Here is a 25712-nt window from a genome sequence, read left to right as displayed (position 1 = left end):
GAAATAATCAGTCCACATTTTCTAGAAAGCTTGTCTAAATGACAGGAGATTAATAAGTGTTGAAAATAGAATTTCATTTATTATCTACTTAAATGCCAATTGTAGCAAGACCTTTTCAAAGTTATATACTATTGGGAATTTCATGGTGGTCCAGTGGTTAAGACCTTGGTGCCTGTGTGCAATCCCTGATAGGGGAACTAAGATCCCAGAAGTCACGCAGCATGGCTGAAAATAAATAAAAGTTATATTAGTACTTTAATGAGATGTATTTTTCCTATCTGAGAACTTCTGCTCTATTTTGGTGCTTAATTTCAGAAATTATATCTTTTACCTATTGGAAGCCTTGGATTTTGCTAACACTAGCAGTCTCATGTGTAAATGGCAGCATGGCTTCTCCTGCCCTCTTTACACCAAAAACCCAGAGGCGTTAAATGTTTCAGCTTGTAGATAAAATGGGAGGCTTATTTTGGGAGAGAATAAGATTAGTGTCAGGTCCTGACTCCATCTGGTTTTCTATTTGGTCACCTGGGATTTGACCTCAGTCTCCTAAATGGGAAAGGGACAAGTATAGGATTATATCTGACTCTGTGCTCAGTCATGTCTGACTCTTATGACCCCATAGACTGTAGCCCACCTGGTTTCTCTGTCCATGGGATTCTGTAGGCAAGAATACTGGAGTGGGTTGCCAGTTCCTACTTCAGGGGATCTTCCTGACCCAGGGATTGAAGCTGTATCTCTTGCGTCTCTTACATTGGCAGACGAATTCTTTATCACTGTTCCACCTGGGAAGCCCCCGTACCACTCTTGATCTTAACCAACTTAAATGTCATGCCAGGATTTAAAAAAAAAAAAAAATGTCTTAGCTCCCCAATAGTGTTGGAGTTTATTGGATGCAGACTTCTGAGCTATGTTGTACTGCCCCCATGCCATCTGTCCCAGAAGGACATAGTGCTCCCATCACTGGCCCCATCACTGGAAGCTGTCAGCATCCAGAGAAGCCTGTGAACTTGCTTCTCTTAGGGAAAAAGCAACAAATGGGGCTGACTGCAGGAAAGCAACAACAGTCATTTATATGCTTATTTTAAGGCCACCTGGATCTTGTTAAAAACTTCTTTACAGCTCATATGATGAAACAGTTTTCTTAAGGCCTGAGTTGTTCTTTTTCTATTTGATTTTTAATGATACATATATTTAGTTAGGTTCTTTACTCGTGAACAGCCCTAAAAATGGGTTTATTTATTTAAATATGTGTTTAGGCTAATACCCAACCTCTAAATTGTGACTGCATTAGCTTATTCCATTTTTAACACTTTTTCAATTAAAATCAGAGACCCAGTTAATGATAAATCTTCAGAAAAGAGGTACAACCCGATATCATTGTACTCAGATGTTACATTGGAAAGCACATGTTGGCTTGGACTCAGAAGATGTGGCTTCTCGTTCAGACTGTGTCACTGCTGACTGTGTTACCGAGGTCAAGTCACTGCACCTCTCTGAGCCCTGGCTTCTGTTAGGAGGATCAAATGGGATGATCGATGGGCAACCATCTTTGTGCAAAAGTTCAGGACTAATGCAACTTATTATCAAGCTGAAGGGTTTCCTCATTTGTAGACTGGGGCTAACAATAGACTGTACTTCATAGGATTATGTGAAGAGTGTAAAGAACTTCACATAGTATAGACAGTTCTGTATCATCTTTATTCTTAGCACCATGGAAGACCACAGACATTAGTACTTGAAGCAACTGAATTATATATCTCTATATCTAGTTCATAAGCATATCTGTGTATTCCTTATATGACTTATCATTAGCCAGATTCCTGCAACTGTTTTCATTAATTCATCTGCAAATGTGAAGATATCCCAGTCTTGGCTTGGCATTGTTGTTTCCAGACTTCCCTATGAAGCCAGTTGTTGCCAAGCTTTATCTTCACAGCACATCTTGGGAAGGTACCTGGTTGGACTTTGTAAAATTATAGCACCATCCATATACCTTGCCTCTTGGAAATACTGTATATTTCACAAGTTTTAAGTATAGGTAGAAATAAAAAATCATTTACTCCACTAAAACTTTCAGCACAATAGCTATGGTCAAGTTCCAGTGTGTCTTATTTGCAGGTCAGTATGTTGTGAAACTTCCTTCCAGAATTACATTCCTAGGCATTTTCTCCTTCTCTTTCCTTAGTTTTCCCATTTTTTGGAATGATTTTAGATCATCAAACTGCTGGCCTAAGGAATATGAGATTGAGACTAGGAGTTAATGGATCAGAAACCCCTTACCTTCTACAACATCAAATTGTATGTGTCTGAGCCTGAACTAAAGCCCTGTTTTCTCTTCTTTCCCTGCAGTATCCCTTTGTTTTGGGACTGATGATGGCTGTGGTGTTTTCCACGTTGGTGGGTCTCAGCCGACTTTACACTGGGATGCATACGGTCCTGGTAAGGCTTTGTGGGCGAGTCTTGGGGTGATATCTGAATAGGAGTGTAGCCAGTGTGTTCTTCACACTATATGTTTATAAAGCTATTTGCATTTCATAAGAAGGCCAGTGAAGGTTATAATTTTATTTCCCATCAGGCCAATGAATTAGGAAATGATTATCTTAAGGCACATGTATAATGATAGTAATGAATCATTAAGATACTATCAAGTACGCTGGTCTGGGCTAGACTGGCTAGAACAACAATGAAAATTCAGGTAATTTGTTTACATGCTGGTTTACTGATGATGAAGCAGGCAGTGCAGAAACACACAAAGGATCAGGGATGTTGAGTGATGGATGAAGTTCTTCACTTAAGTCCTCACAGAAATGGTTCTGAAATTCAGGAGTCGTAGCTGCCCTGGCAGGGTAGGAGTCCCAGCAGGTCAAAAGAGCCTATCATCATGGGCCTGCTTCCTTCCATAATGGATTTGCATTTAAAGAGCTGTCTACATTTTTTTTTTAACCATATTAGGAATTTTTTTGAGCTGCCACAGTTAGCACAGTTGAAATGACTCAATTCTGTTTCCTAGTGTGCCAGCCATCTGCCTAGGAGTTCCAGAGCAAAACGCTGGCCATGGCTTACCATGGGCACTATTTATCATGGTAATTGGTGATAGATTTCTTTAAAAAGGACTAGGCCCTTGCTAATTGTGTTACTCTCCACATGAAGCTCAACAATTGGATTAGCATAGGCCTCAGAGGGAAAGGCCAGCCTTCACTGGCCTTCTTATTTCTCCTCTTTTGCCTGACCTTGGTCATCCAGGGGTGGAGGGTGGAAGGACAGAAGCCACAGAGGGGAACAGATTTAGGGAGAGGGTTTGTCAAAATGGGCAGAAGCAGAGAATGGGAAGGAAAATAAATCCAGAGTCCAGGAGTTTATGGCTGCATGGGATTCAGAGGGCGGTACCATCGTGCTTTCTTCTTTAAAAAAAAAAAAAAAATTGACTAATTTTTGACTGTGCTCAGTCTCTGTTGCCGCACATGGGATTTCTCTAGTGGCAATGAGCAGGCAGGGGGCTACTCTCTTGTTGCAGAGCACAGGCTCTAGGGCACGTGGGCTCAATAGTTGTGGCACACGGGCTTAGCTGCTCCACAGCAGGTGGGATCTTCCTGGACCAGGGATCGAACCCGTGTCTCCTGCATTGGCAGGTGGATTCACAACCACTGGACCACCAGGGAAACCCCATGCTTTCCTCCCAGAACAAAACAAATTCTAACTCCAAGGAAAGTAGGGACCTGAGTGGAACCGGGCCCGAACCCAGGGTGAGGCCAGGAAGGCAGGAAATTGAAGAGGTGCCAAACAACTCTGGAATCAAGAGAAATGATTTTCAGGCAATACATTAAAAAAAAAATCAAAATCAATGCTGAAATTTTCCATGATGAACTAAACATCCCAGTTTGAGATAAACTCCTGCCTGTGTGTGACCTTGCTGACTTTGCACCATGCTGGTCCTGGAGTGCAGCCTAGGATGCAAGGAGTGTGAAAATATGACACAACAGTTAGGGGTCACGCTTATTATCTACCCACCAAGACAGGTCCCTGCTGTTCTCGTCCCTCCACACAGTGTGTCGCGTGGCTTCTAAGACTTTAGGGGAAAAGGGGAGGAGTGCATTCTCAATTTGCTACACCACTGCACCTCATCATAAAGGGGTTCTCTCCAAATGCGTCCACAGGCTTGAATATGGAACAAAGCAGAACTCTCTTGGGTGTTTGAGTATTTCTTTTATCTGGGGCAACTTTTTAATTTCCATAGGGTTTATTAAAAAGCGATCTTAGGAACTCAGGTTAAAATTAAAACCAAAGTAAACATGAGACTGTGGGGCTGCAGACATGAATAGAGGGTGCAGAAAACCCTGGATTCAATAAGAATCCAGCTCTGTGTCTATCTTTAGGTCTGAAAGTAGGTTAGGGGATGGAGAAGCACAAATCTGCAGGGAAGATCGTTAAGGCCTCTCTTTGAGATGCGAGGAATGAGTCCCCCCACCCATTCCAGAAAATCTGTCCCAGGAGAAACTAGAACAGGGGGTGTGTGTGTGTGTGTGTGTGCCCAGTCGTCCAGTCATGTCTAGCACTTCGCGTAGTCACAGCTATTCCTCCCGCCCCATCCTGCACCACCACTGGCGTCCAGGGACATCCTTTACTTACATAGTTTTGTCTCCTGAGGTTGAGACCCTGGGCTTCTCTGGCAGTTCAGTGGTTAAGACTCCATGCTGCCAGTGCAGGGGACGTGGGATCCATCTCTGTCTGGAAAACTAAGATCCCATGTGCTACACAATGGGCCAAAAAATAAGAGTATTTGAGACCCTGACTCAGGCCCAGATCCAAGTCAGGCTCCACGGCTAGAGACATGATCCAAGGTGGTGGTGCTGGTTTAGTCACTCAGTTGTGTCCAGCTCTTTTGCCATTGCATAGACTTTGGCCCACCAGGCTCCTCTGTCCATGAGATTCTCCAGGCAAGAATACTAGATTGGGTTGCCATTGCCTTCTCCAGAGGATCTTGCCGACCCAGGTATGGAACCCAAGTCTACTGCCTTGCACATGGATTCTTTACCACTGAGCCACCTGGGAAGCCCATGGCCCAGGGTAGGATGATACATAATTTCTCGTAGCAAAAGCAAATGTTTTCAATAGAAAGATGAAGTTAAATTATGGATTTGCTCTCTTCTCTATTTAGCAGCAACTTAGTAAGCGTCTTGGCTCTGATGGTAAAGGGTCTGCCTGCAATGCGGGAGACCCGGGTTCAATCTCTGGATTGAGAAGATCCCCTGGAGAAGGAAATGGCAGCCCACTCTAGTATTCTTGCCTGGAAAATCCCATGGACAGAGGAACCTGGCAGACGATAGTCCACGGGGTTGCAAAGAGTCCGACATGACTTAGCGACTAACACTAGTAAGCTTCTGCAGGCTACAGGCTTGGAGCTAGATCTGGAAAATAGTGGGGTAATAAAACCTACACCACCCTCTGGGTGTCCAAGTCTGTTGATGGAGTCAGACATGTTTACTTCTGATTACTGGCTCTAATGAGTATTATAATTAGCTTGGAACAGCTAAATCAGGCCAGGCCAACTAGGTGGCATGCCTCCCGCCTGGACCCCTAACATTCTCCAGGAATAGCCACAAACTAGTGCTTCTCAACCTTGGCTACCCATTCAAATCCCATGGAAAACTTTTCAAAAATATTTGGACACCCAGATTTATAGCAGCAGCATTATTTACAATAGCCAAAAGGTAAAAGCCACCCATGTGTCCACTGATGGATGAATGAATAAATAATCTGTGGTTCATGTGTACAATGGAATATTATTCAGCCTTGAAAAGGAAGGAAATTCCAACACATGCTACAGCATGGAAGAAACTTGAAGACATCATGCTAAGTGAAACAAACCAATCACTGAAGAGAAATACAATATGATTGTACATATGTGATGTCCTTAGAGTGTCGAATTCACAAAGTCAGAAAGTAAAGTCATGTCCAACTCTTTGCGAACCCATGGACTATAGCCTGCCAGGCTCCTCTGTCCATGGTACTTTCCAGGCAAGAATCCTGAAGTGGGTTGCCATGCCTCCTGCACGGGATCTTCCTGACCCAGGGATCGAACCTGGCTATCTTATGTCTCCTGCATTGGCAGGCAGGTTCTTGATCACTAGTGCCACCTGGGATTCCCACAGAACATAAAAGTAGAAGGTGGTCGCCAGAGCATGAGGGATGAGAGGAAGAACAGGGAGTTATTGTTAATGGGGTACAGAGTTTTAGTTTAGGGTGACGAAAAAGTTCTGCAGGTGCATAGCAGTGATGGTTGGGCAACAATGTAAATGTTCTTAATACCATTGAACTATATGCTTTGAAATAGTTAAGATGACAAATTTTATGTTGTGTGTGTGTTTAACCACAGTAAAAGATACAGTCCTACGCATTGGTGTTTTTTCAAAGCTCTTTGGTTGATCTTAATGAGCAGCCAGGGTTAAGAGCCATTGACTAGACTGTCCTTTAGAACTGGGCATGGGCACAAGCCTGAACAAAAGAGGAGGGTGGAGACAGTGCTGCATAGGCACCGACTGTGTCCACCGCCTGAATGGCTCTAATCACAACCAGCTTGGACGTTCACAGCACATAGGTCATCCAGGAGGCTGCCAGCCTCCTATAAATGGCTCTCCTCTGTGTTCTGTAGCGACCTAAGTGGGCAGGAAGTCCAAAAACAAGGTGATATATGTATTCATACAGCTGAATCACTTTGCTGTAGAGCAAAAACTAACACAGCATCGTAAAGCAACTCTACTCCAATAAAAACTAATTTCAGAAAATTTGATGACATTACATGGGAAACTTTCTGTCCTTCCCCTTGTAATAGTGTTTTATACATAGCAGCTTCTGAGTAGACTGGGAACAGTGTATTTTGAGCGATGGCAAGGAATCCATAAAACTATTTTTTGGTGACCAAAGACTGATTTTTTCCTACTAAAACTACTATTTAAGCTTTGTTTCTTGATGCTTTGTCAAATGTCTATATGTCATCTTTTAGTGTCATATCTTTTTGCCTTTTCATACTGTTCATGGGGTTCTCAAGGTAAGACAACTGAAGTTGTTTGCTATTCCCTTTTCCAGTAGACCACATTTCGTCAGAACCCTCCACCGTGACCCATCCGTCTTGGGTGGCCCTACATGGCATGGCTCATAGTTTCATTGAGTTAGACTCATTGGAAAAGACCCTGATGCTGGGAAAGATTGAAGGCAGGAGGAGAAGGGGATGACAGGATGAGATGGTTGGATGGCATCACTGACTCAATGGACATGAGTTTGAGCAAGCTCCGGGAGTTGGTGATGGACAGGGAAGCCTGGCTTGCTGCAGTCCATAGGTTCGTAAAGAGTTGGACATGACTGAGCAACTGAACTGAACTACATGTCAAGTGCAATAATTGAAACTGTTGATGATAAAAATAATTTAATATACCTACAAAAAAAAGGTTCTCCATGCATCAAGAGGAGGAATAGTTCATGGAGCACAGTCATTTGCTTCTCTTGCCCATTAAGACATCCTTCCTGTCAGAGATGAGTGGTCTGCTGTTACGTCAAGGCTTCTGGACGGGCTCAGCTGACTCCTGAGCAAGCCCAAGTGAAGCGTGGGGAGGCACTGAACCCACACATGTTGCCATCTGGCCAGACCAGCCGTGGCATCACTTCCTTCTGCCAGGACACCTGAGTAAGAAACTAGAGCACCACCCTCACACCTCACACTCATCAGTCAGGTAGTCAGCAAGTCAAATTAGTTCTGACTCTTAAAGATGTCATAGAGCTGTCCTTACACCACTGCCTGGATACTATTTCCAAATCTGATGATGTCCTTCTATGCACAGAGACATTTCTAAAGCTCCTACTGAATGTGAAGAATGACACCGGTAGTCCCCACAGGGGACTCTGGGCAACCGACACTTTGAGAGAAGTCAGCACTATCTGTGGGCTTCCCTCATGGCTCAGATGGTAGAGAATCCCTCTGCAATGCAGGAGACCCGGATTCAATCCTTGGATTGGAAAGGTCCCCAGAGAAGGGAATGGCAACCCACTCCAGCATTCTTGCCTGGAGAATCCCCTAAACAGAGAATATATACAAAGAGTTGGACACAACTAAGCAACTGACACTTACTTACTTACTAGAACTATTTATGGCAAAACATGGAAATAAAACACAGGGACCCTGGTGACATTCTTGTTCCACACCTGGGGACCTCTAAGCTGGCTGTTCTTTTTTGCCCAAGCTGATTTTTATTAAAATCTTGCACTTCCCATAGTAAGAAGCATCCTCAGCAATGGTTTACAGAAATAATTTTTTAGTGTATAATTTCATGTTCTGTTGGTTTAGAAAGTAAATCAGTTACAGCCAGCTGAAGGGGCAGGGGAGAGGGTAGAATATTTTGGAAAGATGGGGTAGCCCGTGGAATCCAACACAGATGGGACTGAACAACCAAGCCTCACATGTGTCTTCCTCTCCCTGTAGAGTGCCTCTCTGCACAGAACGCAGCTCCCAATAGTTTCTCTCTCAGATCCAGGCCTTCATTTGAAGAGATAAAACTGATTGAACTGGGCATTACCCTGGGACATGGGAACCTGGCCAGGGGGACAGGGTCACAGAGCAGAAAGAGGGCCCCGAAAGCCACCCCTGTGGGCTTCAAAGACAGTGCCCAAAGAGCAAGAACTGGAAAAACAACCAGTAAGTTGACCATAATTGAGAATGCCCTAACTCAAGTGTTCACCATGTGCATGAGGCAGGATGCCTTGAATAATACAAATAGAAACCAACTCAAACTTGTATAAGCTTCAAAGGAAATGGTTTTTATAACCACAGCGTATAACATAGGAAGGGCAGAGGTGCAGGTGGCCACTAGGAGAGCGGGGCCCAGGGTCTAGATCTTTACTGGATCTTTACTTAACCTCTTTTTCCCAAAGTCATCTCTGCATCTTTCCACATGGTAGATCCATCCTTTTCGGTTGCCTTCCCTCTGAGTCTAGACTCAGGGCTTAAACTCTTTGTTTTATTCCTGAAAGGATTGCAGTGGAAAGACTTTAAGAAAAAGTGTCTAATTGGCCTAGCCTGGATTATTAGCCTTTTGCTGCACCAAACACTGTCCAAGGGGATGCAAGGGGGTGTGATTGGACGAGTGGGTCAGGAGTCAGCCTGTGAGAGCAATGACTGTGACTGGTAGGGATGGGTAGAGTTAGCATGTCAGAGGAACCTTTCTCTAGAGTCTGTTGCCAGAAGATGAAAACAGGCAAAGCACCGGTGGTGTTCTTTGTACATTGACATCATTGCATTTTCCTATTGTTTCAAAAACTGGGATGTTGTATTTGTGGGGAAAGGATGAGAGAAATTCAGGAAGGCTGATTGTACTGTTTGTAATGCCTGAAATTAATCAACTTACACAGAATGGATTTTAGGTCTTTTAACTGATAACACAATAACCCCCCAATACATTAACAGTAAAATTAGAGTTTTGTTGTTAGGTTAGTGAATAATTGTTCCATTATTTTGGACTTGGATTAGCTGAAAGTCTGCTCTATTTTTTTGTCTCTAAACTGCTTGATCTGTGAATAATTATATAGATATTAGGTTTTGTTTGCTTACTCATTTATTTTTCCCCTAAATATTGCTTTAGTTTTGGTTGGAGTTGGAGGATGTTGAAACAGTTTCTCAAATATTAAATTATCTGCAGACCATACAAAACTATGTTCTGGCTTTGGACTAGAGCATTTTGGGTGTGTTTTTTTTTCAAGGTCTTTGAAATTCAAAAAAAAAAGAGAGAGAGACTTCAAACTGCCTTACTTAATATAGACAAAAAAGCTAATTGTAATATAAATTATACCCTACAAAGCTCTATTTTGTTGGATGAGTTAGTTACTGAGATAAAAAGGGAGTTTGGTTACATTTCTATGCATCAGTTCCTGCGTTATTATGTGCATGGTTTTCTCTTTACCTTGGAGAGAAATAGTTGTATGCTTTCATTAAAATAGAGGATTATTTCTGGTTTCAGAAGTAACAAGTATGGTAAAACCCTCATCTCCTGTTTTTAAAGTTGTTGTATATATGTGTATGTTTAAGACAAAATAGTTATTATTCAGTTCACCTCAGGAAGAGTTTAGACAGCCATTTGTTAGGATCATGCGAAAGGAAATGAAAGTATTTTATGTTTCTGTATTAAATGAACCAAAATTAGGACTTTGCACAATTTCCAGCAAGAACTGCTCTTGATACGTATTCCTAACAAGAAACATAGGGAAATTAATTTTTTACCTGCTTTCTCAGTGCTATCTAAAAGGCCACTGTTGGGTCAGCTTTTCCCAGGTATTCTATAAGTGTGAGGTTCATAGATGACTGGAGAGGCCCTAAATCTAGGAGGGAGAACCGGACTGAGCCTTGAGTGAAGCCCACAGAAGATATACAGAGACAGAAGCTGGTCTAAGCACCAGAATCACATGGAGTTCAGAGGTTCCTTAGGGCAGTGAGCCAAACCCTGAAGGTCCAAGGCCAGTTTGCCTCAGACCGGAAGCCACTCTATTCTTTCTGCTGCAATGAAAACTGGTTGACCTCTACATTCTGTGAGCTGGAGCCTCAGAATCTGCTTCAATAGATTGTGTTGTCAGACGAGCTGAAGAGAGTGAAAGTCAGTCACAGTCCGACTCTTTGCAACCCCATGGCCTATATAGTCCATGGAATTCTCCAGGCTGGAATACTGGAGTGGGTAACCTTCCCTTCTCCAGGGGCTCTTCCCAACACAGGGATTGAACCCAGGTCTCCTGCATTGCAGGCGGATTCTTTACCAGCTGAGCCACAAAGGAAGCCCAGACGTGCTGGAGTATGACAATTGTCCATTAGCCTGACAAGGGGCAGGAGGTAAGGGAACTCTCTGAGGCTAATGATGGGGCAGCCAAGCCAAACGGACTAGGCCTGCAGCTACAGAGGGGGTCCCTTGAGGCTAGGTGGACAGGAGAGGTGGTGATGAGGAAGCTAGTAGTTTATCTCAGTAAGAAAGACACCAGAGTGTCTATATAACACAGACTGCTGAAGAGGGAGCTGGGGTCAGTGCTTAAGGTCTCTATTGTATTGAGAATGCATTCATTTTTCTCCAACACATGAAAAAGAAGCACATTCAGAGGCAGAGCATGGATTCCAGACGTGGCACTACTGTGGCTTGTATTTATGATCCACGCAAGTCCAGGGTACCAGTAAAATAAGAGTAAGATCCAATCCCTTTCATAGAAGTCAGTCTCCATATTTCTGTCTTTTTGAATCAGTGTTTTACAGTCTCCTTGAAAGTGAAGGTTTTCTGTAAGCTTCTAATTGTATCCCCCACACACACACTTTTTTTTTTTTTTTAAGAAAATTAAATTTATTTCTCACACCAGAAACCAGAGTGGTGCAGACTGGTGGGTCATCTGAGGATCTGGCTTCTTCCCATCTTGTAATAAGATGCCTCTCTTAATGGAAAAAGCACTGTCTTCAATATTTGTTTGTAAAGTCAACCTTTGTAAATGTGTCAGACCTTCCCATTTTTTTACATGATTTTTAAAAAAGATTCTTTGACCCTCTGGAGAAGTATTTACACAAATGTCTGCCATTATGTTCACTATTGCTATGACATTCCTGGAACTATTTGTATGCACTGGCACTTTATTTTCATTGCATCTCTCTAAGTTATTACTATTTTGTCCTGTAACAAAAGAAAAGGGAGATGAAATGGTTTCCTGTGATTCCTCAACTACCCAGTGAAGCCAGAGAACAAAGCTTTATTTATGAAACAAATCCAATCATAAGGGGAAAAAAAAATCAATCTACTTTCCGAAACTGTTCAACTCCTTCAGAAAGCAGATGCACCCCTTGGAAAAGAAGAATCTGGGACCCCCATGACAGTCTAGCAGTTAAGATTCCATGATTCCAATGCATGGGGCACCGGTTCAACCCCTGGTTAGGGAACTAAGATCCTACATGCTGCCTGGTGCAGCCAAAAAATAATGAATTTGAAAAAGAAAAGAAGAATCCTACATATTTAATACCAGTAGTTAAAATCCACAAAGGCAGAAGCAAATCCAATATGCTAGAAGGCAATGGCACCCCACTCCAGTACTCTTGCCTGGAAAATCCCATGGACAGAGGAGCCTGGTAGGCTGCAGTCCATGGGGTCGCTAAGAGTCGGACACGACTGAGTGACTTCACTTTCACTTTTCACTTTCCTGCATTGGAGAAGGAAATGGCAACCCACTCCAGTGTTCTTGCCTGGGGAATCCCAGGGACGGGGGAGCCTGGTGGGCTGCCGTCTATGGGGTCGCACAGAGTCGGACACGACTGAAGCGACTTAGCAGCAGTAGCAGCAGCAGGGGCAAGGTAACTTTGTCTGCCTCACCTCAGAAGGCTCCTATAGTCTTCATGTTGTCTCAAAAAGCATTTGGAAAAATTAGAAATTATAAGTGAATATTTTTATAAATATAAAATAGAAAAAGACCTTTCTTGTTATATATTAAGTTGGACTGATTCATGAAAGATTAGACAAACTGAATACATACATTTTTTAGAAGCTTCTATATGTAACAAAATGAAAGTCATTGGTAAAAACATAAATGTATTAAGTGATAGACAAAGAATTAATATAAGGAATCAGTGAGTAAAAGCCCAACATAACAGGCAATTCCTAAAAGAAAAATGTCCCCAAAATAGAACAAACTCCACCTGTATTTATAGAGATATTTTTAAAAGTCATAAAAGAAGCACAAATATTAATAAAAGTGAGATGTCAGTTAAAAATTTTTGCCTGTGAGATTGGTAAAAAAATTAAAAGATGGCAATTCATGTTGACAAGGGGTTGAGTAATGAGATGTTCTCATAAAGGACCACTTCATGCGATAGGTATCAAAAGCAGCAAAATACATGAGGCATACCTTTTGACTTAGGAATTGAGTTTTTTTTTTCTATTATTTATTGCCGTATAGTTGCTTCATAATGTTCTGTTAGCTTCTACTGCTTAACAAAATTGAGAATTTACCCTAAAGGACAGTTGAACAAATATATACATTTGAATAAGGTTCAGTCACTCAGTCGTGTCCTACTGTTTGCAAACCCATGGATTGCAGCACGCCAGGCCTCCCTGTCCATCACCAACTCCCGGAGTTCACTCAAACTCACATCCATCGAGTCGGTGATGCCATCCAGCCATATCATCCTCTGTCGTCCCCTTTTCCTCCTGCCCCCAACCCCTGGCAGCATCAGAGTCTTTTCCAATGAGTCAACTCTTTGCATGAGGTGGCTGAAGTACTGGAGTTTCAGCTTTAATATCATTCCTTCCAAAGAACGCCCAGGACTGATCTCCTTTAGAATGGACTGGTTCGATCTCCTTGCTGTCCATGGGACTTTCAAGAGTCTTCTCCAACACCACAGTTCAAAAGCATCAATTCTTTGGCGCTCAGCTTTCTTCACAGTTCAACTCTCACATCCATACATAACTACTGGAAAAACCATAGCCTTGACTAGACGGAGCTTTGTTGGCAAAGTAATGTCTCTGCTTTTTAATATGCTTTCTAGGTTAGAATAAGGTTAAAATAGGGAAACAGGGAAAACATTTCAATGTGTAACAATAAGGAACTACCAGGTTAAATTAATTATATATCAAGATATGGAACAATATTCAGCTATTTAATACTATGTAATTAAATATTTATTGATATATAGCAATTTTATTCATAAACTCTGAAAACTGAAAACAGTGCAAATGCCCTTCAACTAGTACATTGATTAACAGACCTTGGCACATCCATACAGTGGATTGTACTCCACAGAAGTGATAGTGAAAGTCACTCAGTCGTGTCCGACTCTTTGCAACTGCATGGACTAAACAGTCTATGGAATTCTCCAGGCTGGCAGCGGGCCGGCGCACTAAGCGCAGGTGGCGGCGGCGGCGGTGGCAGGCTGGCGCACTAAGCACGGCCAAGAGCAACCCCACGTCCAAAATCAGAGACAGCCACCTAGAGTGCCAAGCTGCGACGGCACAGGAACAGCCGGGAGGAGCCATCCCGCGTCTGAAGTCAGGGGTGGCGGCCGAGAGGAGCTACCCCGCGTCCGAGGCCAGTGGCGGCCGGGAGGAGACACCCCACGTCCGAGGTCAGGGGCGGTGACCCTAAGGAGCCACCCCGAGCCCGAGGCCAGGGCCGGCGGCTGTGAGGAGCAACCCCTGGAGCGGTGGCTGCGCAGGCACAGGAGGGCCTAGAGGAGCTATCCCAACTTGAAGGTCAGGAACTGCGGGGGTAAGGAGATACCCCTCATCCAAGGTATGGAGCAGCCGTGAAGAGATACCCCATGCCTAGGGTAAGAGAAACCCAAGTAAGATGGTAGGTGTTGCAAGAGGGCATCAGAGGGCAGACACACTGAAACCATACTCACAAAAAACTAGTCAATCTAATCACACTAGGGCCACAGCCTTGTCTAACTCCAAGCCATGCCTGCGGGGCAACCCAAGACAGGTGGGTCGTGGTGGAGAGGTCTGACAGAATGTGGTCCACTGGAGAAGGGAATGGCAAGCCACTTCAGTATTCTTGCCTTGAGAACCCCATGAACAGTATGAAAAGGCAAAATGATAGGATACCGAAAGAGGAACTCCCCAGGTCAGTAGGTGCCCAATATGCTACTGGAGATCAGTGGAGAAATAACTCCAGAAAGAATGAAGGGATGGAGCCAAAGCAAAAACAGTACCCAGTTGTGGATGTGACTGGTGATAGAAGCAAGATCTGATGCTGTAAAGAGCAATATTGCATAGGAACCTGGAATGTCAGGTCCATGAATCAAGGCAAATTGGAAGTGGTCAAACAAGAGATGGCAAGGGTGAATGTCGACATTCTAGGAATCAGTGAACTAAAATGGACTGTAAAGGGTGAATTTAACTCATATGACCATTACATCTACTACTGTGGGCAGGAATCCCTCAGAAGAAATGGAGTAGCCATCATGGTCAACAAACGAGTCCAAAACGCAGTACTTGGATGCAGTCTCAAAGATGACAGAATGATCTCTGTTCATCTCCAAGGCAAACCATTCAATATCAGTTATCCAAGTCTATGCCCCAACCAGTAACCCTGAAGAAACTGAAGTTGAACGGTTCTATGAAGACCTACAAGACCTTTTAGAACTAACACCCAAGAAAGATGTCCTTTTCATTATAGGGGACTGGAATGCAAAAGTAGGAAGTCAAGAAACACCTGGAGTAACAGGCAAATTTGGCCTTGGAATGTGGAATGAAGCAGGGCAAAGACTAATAGAGTTTTGCCAAGAAAATGCACTGGTCATAGCAAACACCCTCTTCCAACAACACAAGAGAAGACTCTACACATGGACATCACCAGATGGTCAACACTGAAATCAGATTGATTATATTCTTTGCAGCCAAAGATGGAGAAGCTCTATACAGTCAACAAAAAGAAGACCAGGAGCTGACTGTGGCTCAGATCATGAACTCCTTATTGCCAAATTCAGACTCAAATTGAAGATAATAGGGAAAACCGCTAGACCATTCAGGTATGACCTAAATCAAATCCCTTATGATTATACAGTGGAAGTGAGAAATAGATTCAAGGGCCTAGATCTGATAGATAGAGTGCCTGATGAACTATGGAATGAGGTTCATGACATTGTACAGGAAACAGGGATCAAGACCATCCCCATGGAAAACAAATGCAAAAAAGCAAAATGGCTGTCTGGGGAGGCCTTACAAACAGCTATGAAAAGAAGAGAGGCAAAAAGCAAAGGAGAAAAGGAAAGATATAAGCATCTGAATGCAGAGTTCCAAAGAATAGCAAGAAGAGATAAGAAAGCCTTCTTCAGCAATCAATGCAAAGAAATAGAGGAAAACAACAGAATGGGAAAGACTAGAGATCTCTTCAAGAAAATTAGAGATACCAAGGGAACATTTCATGCAAAGATGGGCTCAATAAAGGACAGAAATGGTCTGGACCTAACAGAAGCAGAAGATATTAAGAAGAGGTGGCAAGAATACACAGAAGAACTGGACAAAAAAGATCTTCATGACCCAGATAATCATGATGATGTGATCACTCGTCTAGAGCCCGACATCTTGGAATGTGAAGTCAAGTGGGCCTTAGAAAGCATCACTACGAACAAAGCTAGTGAAGGTGATGGAATTCCAGTTGAGCTGTTTAAATTGAAAGATGATGCTGTGAAAGTGCTGCACTCAATATGCCAGCAAATTTGGAAAACTCAGCAGTGGCCACAGGACTGGAAAAGGTCAGTGTTCATTCCAATCCCAAAGAAAGGCAATGCCAAAGAATGCTCAAACTACCACACAATTGTACTCATCTCACATGCTAGTAAAGTAATGTTCAAAATTCTCTAAGCCAGGCTTCAGCAATACGTGAACTGTGAACTCCCTGATGTTCAAGCTGGTTTTAGAAAAGGCAGAGGAATCAGAGATCAAATTGCCAACATCCACTGGATCATGGAAAAAGCAAGAGAATTCCAGAAAAACATCTATTTCTGCCTTATTGACTATGCCAAAGCCTTTGACTGTGTGGATCACAATAAACTGTGGACAATTCTGAAAGAGATGGAAATACCAGACCACCTGACCTGCCTCTTGAGAAATGTGTATGCAGGTCAGGAAGCAACAGTTAGAACTGGACCTGGAACAACAGACTGGTTCCAAATAGGAAAAGGAGTACGTCAGGCTGTATATTGTCACCCTGCTTATTTAACTTCTATGCAGAGTACATCATGAGAAACGCTGGACTGGAAGAAACACAAGCTGGAATCAAGATTGCTGGGTGAAATATCAATCACCTGAGATATGCAGATGACACCACCCTTATGGCAGAAAGTGAAGAGGAGCTAAAAAGCCTCTAGATGAAAGTGAAAGAGGAGAGTGAAAAAGTTGGCCTAAAGGTCAACATTCAGAAAACGAAGATCATGGTACCTGGTCCCATCACTTCATGGCAAATAGATGGGGAAACAGTGGAAACAGTGTCAGACTTTATCTTTTTGGGCTCCAAAATCACTGCAGCCATGAAATTAAAAGACGCTTACTCCTTGGAAGAAAAGTTATGACCAACCTAGATAGTATATTCAAAAGCAGAGACATTCCTTTGCTGACTAAGGTCCGTCTAGTCAAGGCTATGGTTTTTCCCGTGGTCATGTATGGATGTGAGAGTTGGACTGTGAAGAAGGCTGAGTGCTGAAGAATTGATGCTTTTGAACTGTGGTGTTGGAGAAGACTCTTGAGAGTCCCTTGGACTGCAGGGAGATCCAACCAGTCCATTCTGAAGGAGATCAACCCTGGGATTTCTTTGGAAGGAATGATGCTAAAGCTGAAGCTCCAGTACTTTGGCCACCTCATGCGTAGAGTTGACTCATTGGAAAAGACTCTGATGCTGCTAGGGGTTGGGGGCAGGAGGAAAAGGGGACGACCGAGGATGAGATGGCTGGATGGCATCACGGACTCGATGGACATGAGTCTGAGTGAACTCCGGGAGATGGTGATGGAAAGGGAGGCCTGGCATGCTGCGATTCATGGGGTCGCAAAGAGTTGGACACGACTGAGCGACTGAACTGACTGTCTGAGATACTGGAGTGGGTAGCATTTCCCTTCTCTAGGGGATCTTACAAACTCAGGTCTCCCACATTGCAGGTGGATTCTTTATCGGCTGAGCCACAAGAGAAGCCCAAGAATACTGGAATAGGTAGCCTATCCCTTCTCCAGCAGATCTTCCCAACTCAGGGATCGAACTGGGGTCTCCTACATTGCGGGCAGATTCTTTACCAACTGAGATATCAGGGAAGCCCCATACTCTGCAATAATGAGGAGCTAACTGCTGTTTCATGGAATATGTTGGATGGTCCTCTTTTTTTTTTTTCTTATAGGTTTATTGAGACATTATTGATCATATTGAACATATGTAAATTTAAGGTGTATAATGTAATTAGATATAGATATATATTGCAAAATGGAAATTCCATGGACAGAGGAGCATGGCAGCCTACAGTCCATGGGGTTGCAAGAGTCAGACACAACTTAGCAACTAAACCACCAACCACAAAAGAAGTTAGTTAACACCCCTGTCCCCTCACATAATTACCTGTTTTTGTTTTTTGGTAGTGATAAGATTTACCATCTACTCTTTTAGAACATCGAAGCATAAAGTACAGTATAATACCATTTGTTAATTATAAACACCAGGCTTTTCATTACGTCCCCGGACCTTGTTCATCTTATAGTTGGAGGTTTGTACTTTTTGAGTAACATCTCTGCATTTCTTCACCATCCATCTTTAGGCAACCACGATTCTACTGTTTCTATGATTTCAGTTTTTTTAGATTTCATGTATAAGTAAGATATCATTTATTATTTGTCTGATGTATTTTACTTAGCATAAATGCCTGTAAAGTTTATCCAATCTGTTGCAAAAGGCAGGATTTCCTTCTTTTTTAATGACAATAGAGATACAGATAAAGACGGGCTTCCCTTGTTGCTCAGATGGTAAAGAATCTGCCTGCAGTGCAGGAGAGCCAGGTTGAATCCCTGGTTTGGGAAGATCCCCTGGAGAAGGGAATGGCAACCCACTCCAGTATTCTAGCCTGGAGAATCTCATGGACAGAGGAGCCTGGCAAACTGTAGTCCATGGGGTCACAAAGAGTTAGACACACTGAGTGCCTGTCAGTTTCACTTTCAAGCAGTTTGTGATAAATACTCAGTAGTATATAAAGATTCTTAAACATTTGAAATCAAAGAAACTAGTGTAATGTTGCTCACCCAAGGCTGTATCTCATTCAATCCAGTCAAAGAAATTCTAAATTCTTACTTTAAAATGCATTGTAGGTCTCTGGCCAACTCTTCATAATTCCCTTAAAGATTTCTGAATCTTAAATTGGTTTCTTTTTCCTGCTTTGCTTGTTTCTGGACTCCTCCCTAACAACTATCAACGCATGCTTGATAAATGCTAACTAAACAATAGAATTTTATTTAGCAATAACAAAAGCCCAAGATGCTATATTAGGGCACAAAATAGAAGCAGCTCTAGGTGTTTTTAATAAAGGGAAATTTGTTTTGGCTGCACTGTGTGGCATGCAGAACTTCTCTGACTAGGGATGGAACCCACACACCCTGCCATGGAAGCAGAATTCTTAACCACTGGGCCACCAGGGAAGTCCTAGGAAAGTGGAATTTAATACAGGGAATGGAGTGCTTACAAAATGTCAGAAGGGCTTGATGAGCAGGGAGAACCCACTGTTCTCTCTGTCACCCAGAAGTCAAAGTGCTGCTGACGACTTGTCAACACCAGCCCCTTCCATAATCTTTATTTCTGGGCAGTCACCAACCTCATGAACTGATGCTAGGCTAGAGCCCCTGTGATGGCTGTTGTTGCCTCTGAGAAGCCAGGAGCTGGAGTCCTCAGACCTGTTGCTGCAACTCACCTTCCTGTGATGTTCCATCTCTTTTCCACTTTCTGTCCAGAGATGCTCCATCTCTTTGCCACTTTCCCGATTCCGTAAGAGTGCATTTAAACGGTGGAACCTGATTTCCAAAGGAGCCAAGGAAATGTCGTTTTGATCTTTCCCACAGCCCAAGTTCAAGGGGAGGCAGGAATGGACAGGAGTGCTAGTTCACAATTTCCATTGTGCTTTGGTCGTCTGGTGCATTCCTGACAATCCCTGTGGGAAATTCTATTTAGGATCATTTCCTAGGAGCAGGCGTCCTAGGGAAAACTGTGACATTTTACCAAATGAAAAGGCAAGAATGTGAATATTCTGACATTTGTCTCTCTTAACGTTATATACAAATATTTCTATTCCAGTAGATAAAAGGCCACGTGAAAGATTTTCACTCAAAGACCCTTAAGGTTGTCTAGCGTTTTAATGCATAGATATCACTTTCATAGCAGTAACAGCAAGCTATAATATAAGCATATGATTGGTTATATTCATGTCTGTCTGTCCCAGTAGATTCTGAGTCCCTTGAAGCTAAGAATCTTATTTTCCTCCCCTTGATATGCCCCACAATTCCAACAGAGTGCCTGACCGTAAGTGCACAGTAAATGTTGAGTGAATTGTAAAAGATATCAACTGAGATCTGTTCATAAATCAGTCTTTCTTATTTCTTTTGTACTTTACTGACTCAGATTTGATAAGATTCAGCCATTAGTCTCAATATTGCATTCACTGTAGAAGACCAGATGAGATCACATCTAATATTCCTTTTTAAAAATTTATTTTTGGCTGCCTTGGGTGTTCATTGCTGTGCACAGGCTTTCTCTAGTGGTAAACAGGGGCTACTCACTCTTCATTGCATCGCCCAGGTTTCTCAGTGTAGGGGCGTCTCTTACTGCAGAGCACAGGCTCTAGGGCACGTGGGCTTGAGTAGTTGTTACTCAAAGGCTCTAGAGCTCAAGCCCAGTGGTTGTGGCCGATGGGCTTAGGTGCTCTGCGGCCTGTGAGATCTTCCCGCACCAGGGATCGAACCCATGTACCCTGCCTTGACAGGTGGATTCTTAACCCCTGAACCACCAGGGAAGTCTCCCATATTTAATATTCTTTTTCAACATCGTTTTGTTTTGCCTGTAAGAATAAACTTGTGAAAAGTTCTATAGAGAGTGGCACCCAATAGTAAATACTGTGCAGGCATGGATGCTGCATTTCAAAGATTCTAGAACTCCCAGACTTGAATGTGCTAGGAGTCTTAACATGTAAAAAGGGAACCCTGGAGCAGTGGTCAACAGCATGAAGCTTTAAGGCTCTTTGAGAGATCAATTCTCAGGAGAAGAGTATCTGAAGACATGGTCCTTCAGTGCTTCACACCTTTCATCTAATAAATGCGATGATGATGTAGCCAGAGGTGGAGAAAAAATTCCGCAATTCTTAGTGGACTAGAGAATTTTATAAAGAGAAAACCTGCTACCTTGTGTAAAAGCGTGTAAGTAGTAGTAGAGGATAAGGAAAGATAAGTAAGCACACCTGAGGAATCACCACCCAGGTTACTGTAGATATAGCATGACCAGCATCTCAAAAGTCCCTGCGTCCTTTACCCTACATCTCCTCCAAGGTACCCACTCCCCATGAACCTGAACTTCGTGTAAATGGAACTGTACGGTATGCTTTCCTCAGCACTGAGCTGCTTTCGCTGTTTTGTTTGTGACCCCTGATGACTCGGTAAAGAATCTGCCTGCAATGCAAGACACCTGCGTTCTATCCCTGGGCTGGGAAGATCCCCTGAGAAGGGAATGGCTGCCCACTCCAGTATTCCTGCCTGGGAAATCCCAAAAGAGAAGCCTGGAGGGCTACAATCCATAGAATCCCTAGAGTTGAACACAACTTAACAACTAAACTATCACCACCACCTATATTGTATGTCACTTTAGTTCATTGATTTTTATTCTTATACTGTATTAAACCACAGAACTATATCACAGTTTGCTTATCTCTTTTATTACTGATGGATGTTTGGGTTGCTTCCAGCTTGACGGTATTGTGAATGATGCAAAGCTTTCTTTGATGTGCCTTTTAGAGCATAGATGTATGTTTTAGTGTTGAAAATGAAAACAGAAGTGGATCATTAAGGTAAGTTCAGCTTCCAGATGTCCAGTTGTGTTTTCTGAAGAACTGTACCAGTTTATGCCCTTGTGGCTCAGCTGGTAAAGAATCTGCCTGCAAGGCAGGAGACCTGGGTTCGATCCCTGGATTGGGAAGATCCCCTGGAGAAGGGAAAGGCTACCCACTCCAGTATTCTGGCCTGGAGAATTCCATGGACTGTCTGTACTGTCCATGGGGTCGCAAAGAGGTGAACACAACTGAGCGACTTTCACTGTCACGCCCCTGCAAGTTAGTGTATAAGGTTTCCAGTTCTCCGCATTCTTGCCAGTCCTCGCTAATGTCAGTCATTTTCTGTTTTCCCCCCCAAACTTTAAACTTTTATTTTGTATTGGAGTATCGCCAATGTGATAGTTTCAGGTGAACAGCGAAGGGACTCAGCCGTACACATGTATGTATCCATTTTCCCACCCAAGCTGGAACATAACATTGAGCAGAGTTCCATGTGCTACATACAATAGGTCTTGTATAGCACATGCAAGCACCTTGTTGGTTATCCGTTTTAAATGTAGCAGTGTGTACATGACCTTCCCAAACTCCATAACTATCCCTTCCCCTGGCAACCATAAGTTCCTTTTCTAAGTCTGTGAGTCTCTCTCTGTTTTGTAAGTAAGTTCTTTTGTATCACTGCTTTTCAGATTGCACATATGAGGGATGTCATATGATATTTCTCCTTCTCTGGCTGACTTACTTCGCTCCGTATAACACTCTCTAGGTCCATCCGTGTTGCTGCAAATGGCATTATTTTATTCTTTATAATGGCTGGGTGGTATTCCATTGTATATATGTACCATATACTCTTATCCATTCTTTATCCATGGATGTTCAGGTTGCTTCCATGTCTTGGCTATTGTAAACCGTGCTGCAGTGAACACTGGAGTGCATGTATCCTTTTGGATCATGTTTTTCTCCGAATATGCCCAGGAGTGGAACTGCAGGGTCATATGGTAGCTCTATTTTTGGTTTTTTAAGGAACCTCCATACTGTTCTCCATTGTGGCTATACCAGTTTACATTCCCACCATCAGTGTAGAAGGGTTCCGTTTTTTCCACACCCTCTTCAGCATTTGTGGATTTTTTGATGACAGTCATTCTGACCGCTGTGAGATGATAACCTCATTGTAGTTTTGAGCTGCATTTCTCTAATAACTATGTTGAATATCTTTTCATGTGCCTATTGGCCATCTGTATGGCCTTCTTGGAGAAATGTCTGTTCAGGGCTTCTGCCTATTTTTTGAGTGAATTGTTTTGATGGTGTTAAGTGTCATAAGCTGTTTGTAAATTTTGGAGACAAATTCCTTATTGGTCATTTTCATTTTCGCCATTGTAATTGGTGTGTTAACAGTATTGCTGTGTGCTTTTATTTTGTTGTGTTTTTGTTAATTTTTTTCTGATGAATTCAGCCCCTTTTGATGTTTTATTGGTCATTTATATGTCCTCTTTGGTGGGATGCCTATTTATCTTTGACCATTTTTAAATTGGATTGTTTGTCTTCTCTTTACTGATTTATTGGTAAGTCACTGGTCAGATAAATGTACTGCAGATTTCTTTTCCCATTCTCTGGCTTGCCTTTTTACTCTTGGTGGGTTGTTTGTTTGTTTGTTTTTTTTTTGAATGGGGGCTGTGTCATATGACCTGGGCTGGGTCTTAGTTGCAGCATGCAGGACCTAGTTCCCTGACCAGGAATCAATCCCGGGCCCCCTGCATTGGGAGCATGGAGTCTTAACCACTGGGCCCCCAGGGAAGTCCCTTGGTGGTATCTTTAATGAACAGAAGTTATTAATTTTAACCTACTCCAGTTATCAATCTTTACCTGTGTTTACAACTTTTTGTGTCCTGTTTTAAAATATTTTTGCCTACCACTAGGTCATGAAAATATTCTCTTAGTTTAAAAAGTTTTATTAGTTTGCTTTTCTTACTTAGATCTACAATCTTCTTAGAATTAATTTTGCGATCCACTTTATTTACCATACTCAGCATTATTTATTGAAAATTCAGATTCTTTTTTCCACTAACTGAAGTATCAACTTTGCCATAAATCAGATGACCTTATACACTCTCTGTATATGTATATATACTCACTCCTCTTTTCCGTTAGTTTAGTGGTCTACCTTCCTGCCAATACCACTCTCTTATTTTTTTCTTTTTCATTTTGTTGGTTGATTCATTTACGGCTGCGCTGGGCCTTCATGGCTGCGCGCGGGCTTTGTTCGTTGCAGTGAGTGGGGCCGCTCTCTAGTTGCGGGGTGCGGGCTTCTCACTGCAGTGGCTTCTCTTGTTTCTGAGCGTGGGATCCGGTCATGAGGGCTTCAGTAGTTGCGGCTCCCAGGCTCTAAAGCACAGGGTCAGTAGATGTGGAGCACAGGCCTTCTTGCCCCTCGGCACGTGGGATTTCCCTGGACCAGGGATCAAACCCCTGTCCCCTGCATTGGCAGGCAGATTCTTAACCGCTGGACCACCAGGGAAGTCCCCTGCTCTCTTATTTATTGTAGCTTTCTAATCAGTCTTGATGTCAGCTAGTAAAAGTCCTCAACTTTGTTCTTTGTGAAAACTATTTATTTTTTATTATTCTTGGCCTTTTGGATTTCCATGTGGCTTTTGGAATCAGTTTGTCATTTTCTCCAATGCTAAACTTCTAATTGAGATTATATTGACTCTAATAGATTAACTTGGGAGAATTGACTTCTTTTGTAGTAGTGAGTTTTTAAATTCATGGGCCTTGTAGTGGTGGTGGTGATTTAGTCACTAAGTCATGTCTGACTCTTGTGACCCCGTGGACTGAAGCCTGCCAGGCTCCTCTCTCCATGGAATTCTCTAAGCAAGAATACTGGAGTGGGTTGCCATTTCCTCCTTTGGGGGATCTTCCCGACCCAAAGATGATCATAAGCTCAATAATGTGCTTGTTTACTCTGTAGCAGTCTTGCATATTATATATTAGATTTATTATTATTAATATGTTTGTTGATGAAAATTGTATTTGTTTCATTTTCTAATTATTTATAGCCCTTTTGTATAAATACAGTTGATCTTTGTACACTGACATATCTAGTGATGTTGGTAAATTCAATTAATTCCATTAATTGCTTGAATGTTCTTTTGGATTTTCTGCTTAACACAATTATGTAATTGGTGAACAATACCAAATTTACTTTTTCTTTAATATTTAATTCTTTTGTTTGCTTTATCATGTGGGCTTAGGTTTCCAGTATGATGCTGAATAGAAATGATGATGTGGTTATTCTTGTTTCTAAACTCAAGGAGAAACTATTTTATATTTCATCTTTAAGGATGATGTTAGCTATAGATTTTTTTGTTGGTACCATTTATCAGCACTAGAAAGTATTCTTTTATTCCTGATTTGCTATGAGTTTGAGTTTGGTTTTTTTAACATCCTAAATAGTATTGGATTTCCTTAAGTGATTTTTTGCATCTCTTAACATGATCATCGGAGAAGGCAATGGCACCCCACTCCAGTACTCTTGCCTGGAAAATCCCATGGACGGAGGAGCCTGGTGGGCTGTGGTTCATGGGGTCGCTAAGAGTCGGACATGACTGAGCGACTTCACTTGCACTTTTCACTTTCATGCATTGGAGAAGGAAATGGCAACCCACTCCAGTGTTCTTGCCTGGAGAATCCCAGGGATGGGGGAGCCTGGTGGGCTGCCGTCTATGGGGTCGCACAGAGTCGGACACGACTGAAGCGACTTAGCAGCAGCAGCAACATGATCATATTCCAAGATGATTCTCTCTTTTCATTTCTGAATCTGTATTCTTATTTGATCAATTTTTTTTAGGGACCTATCAATTTTAGTAGTCTTTTTAAAGAACGAACTTTTTGTTTTCTCAATCTTCTCCATTGTATATGTATTAATTTTTGTTATTATTTTCATCCTTCTTTCAGCATTACTTTGCTGTTATTTCTAGAATATTTGAAGTTGATTTTTAGTCCTCCTTTTGCAGTATATCATTTAAGGCTCTACATTTGCCTCTAAAAATATGGTTAGTTGCAGCCTATAAATATAAATTTTTTTTTCATTGTCATTTATTTGGAAATATTTTCTAATTTCCCCTATTGGCTACTTAGAAGTATATTACTTAAATTTCCAAGTATTTGG

General features: G+C 42.4%; 1 protein-coding gene across 1 annotated transcript in view; it reads left to right on the top strand.

Annotated features, from left to right (window-relative positions):
* SGPP2 (sphingosine-1-phosphate phosphatase 2) overlaps positions 1 to 25712 on the top strand; it is a 155099-nt gene that overhangs the window by 108412 nt on the left and 20975 nt on the right. The window contains exon 4 of the mRNA XM_018058914.1: positions 2350 to 2439. Within this exon, the coding sequence (XP_017914403.1) occupies positions 2350 to 2439 (90 nt within the window). The remainder of the gene's footprint in view (positions 1 to 2349; positions 2440 to 25712) is intronic.

The sequence above is a fragment of the Capra hircus genome, chromosome 2 (assembly GCF_001704415.2).
Source record: "Capra hircus breed San Clemente chromosome 2, ASM170441v1, whole genome shotgun sequence".
Taxonomy (NCBI): domain Eukaryota; kingdom Metazoa; phylum Chordata; class Mammalia; order Artiodactyla; family Bovidae; genus Capra; species Capra hircus.
This window is presented reverse-complemented; position numbering and strand designations above follow the sequence as displayed.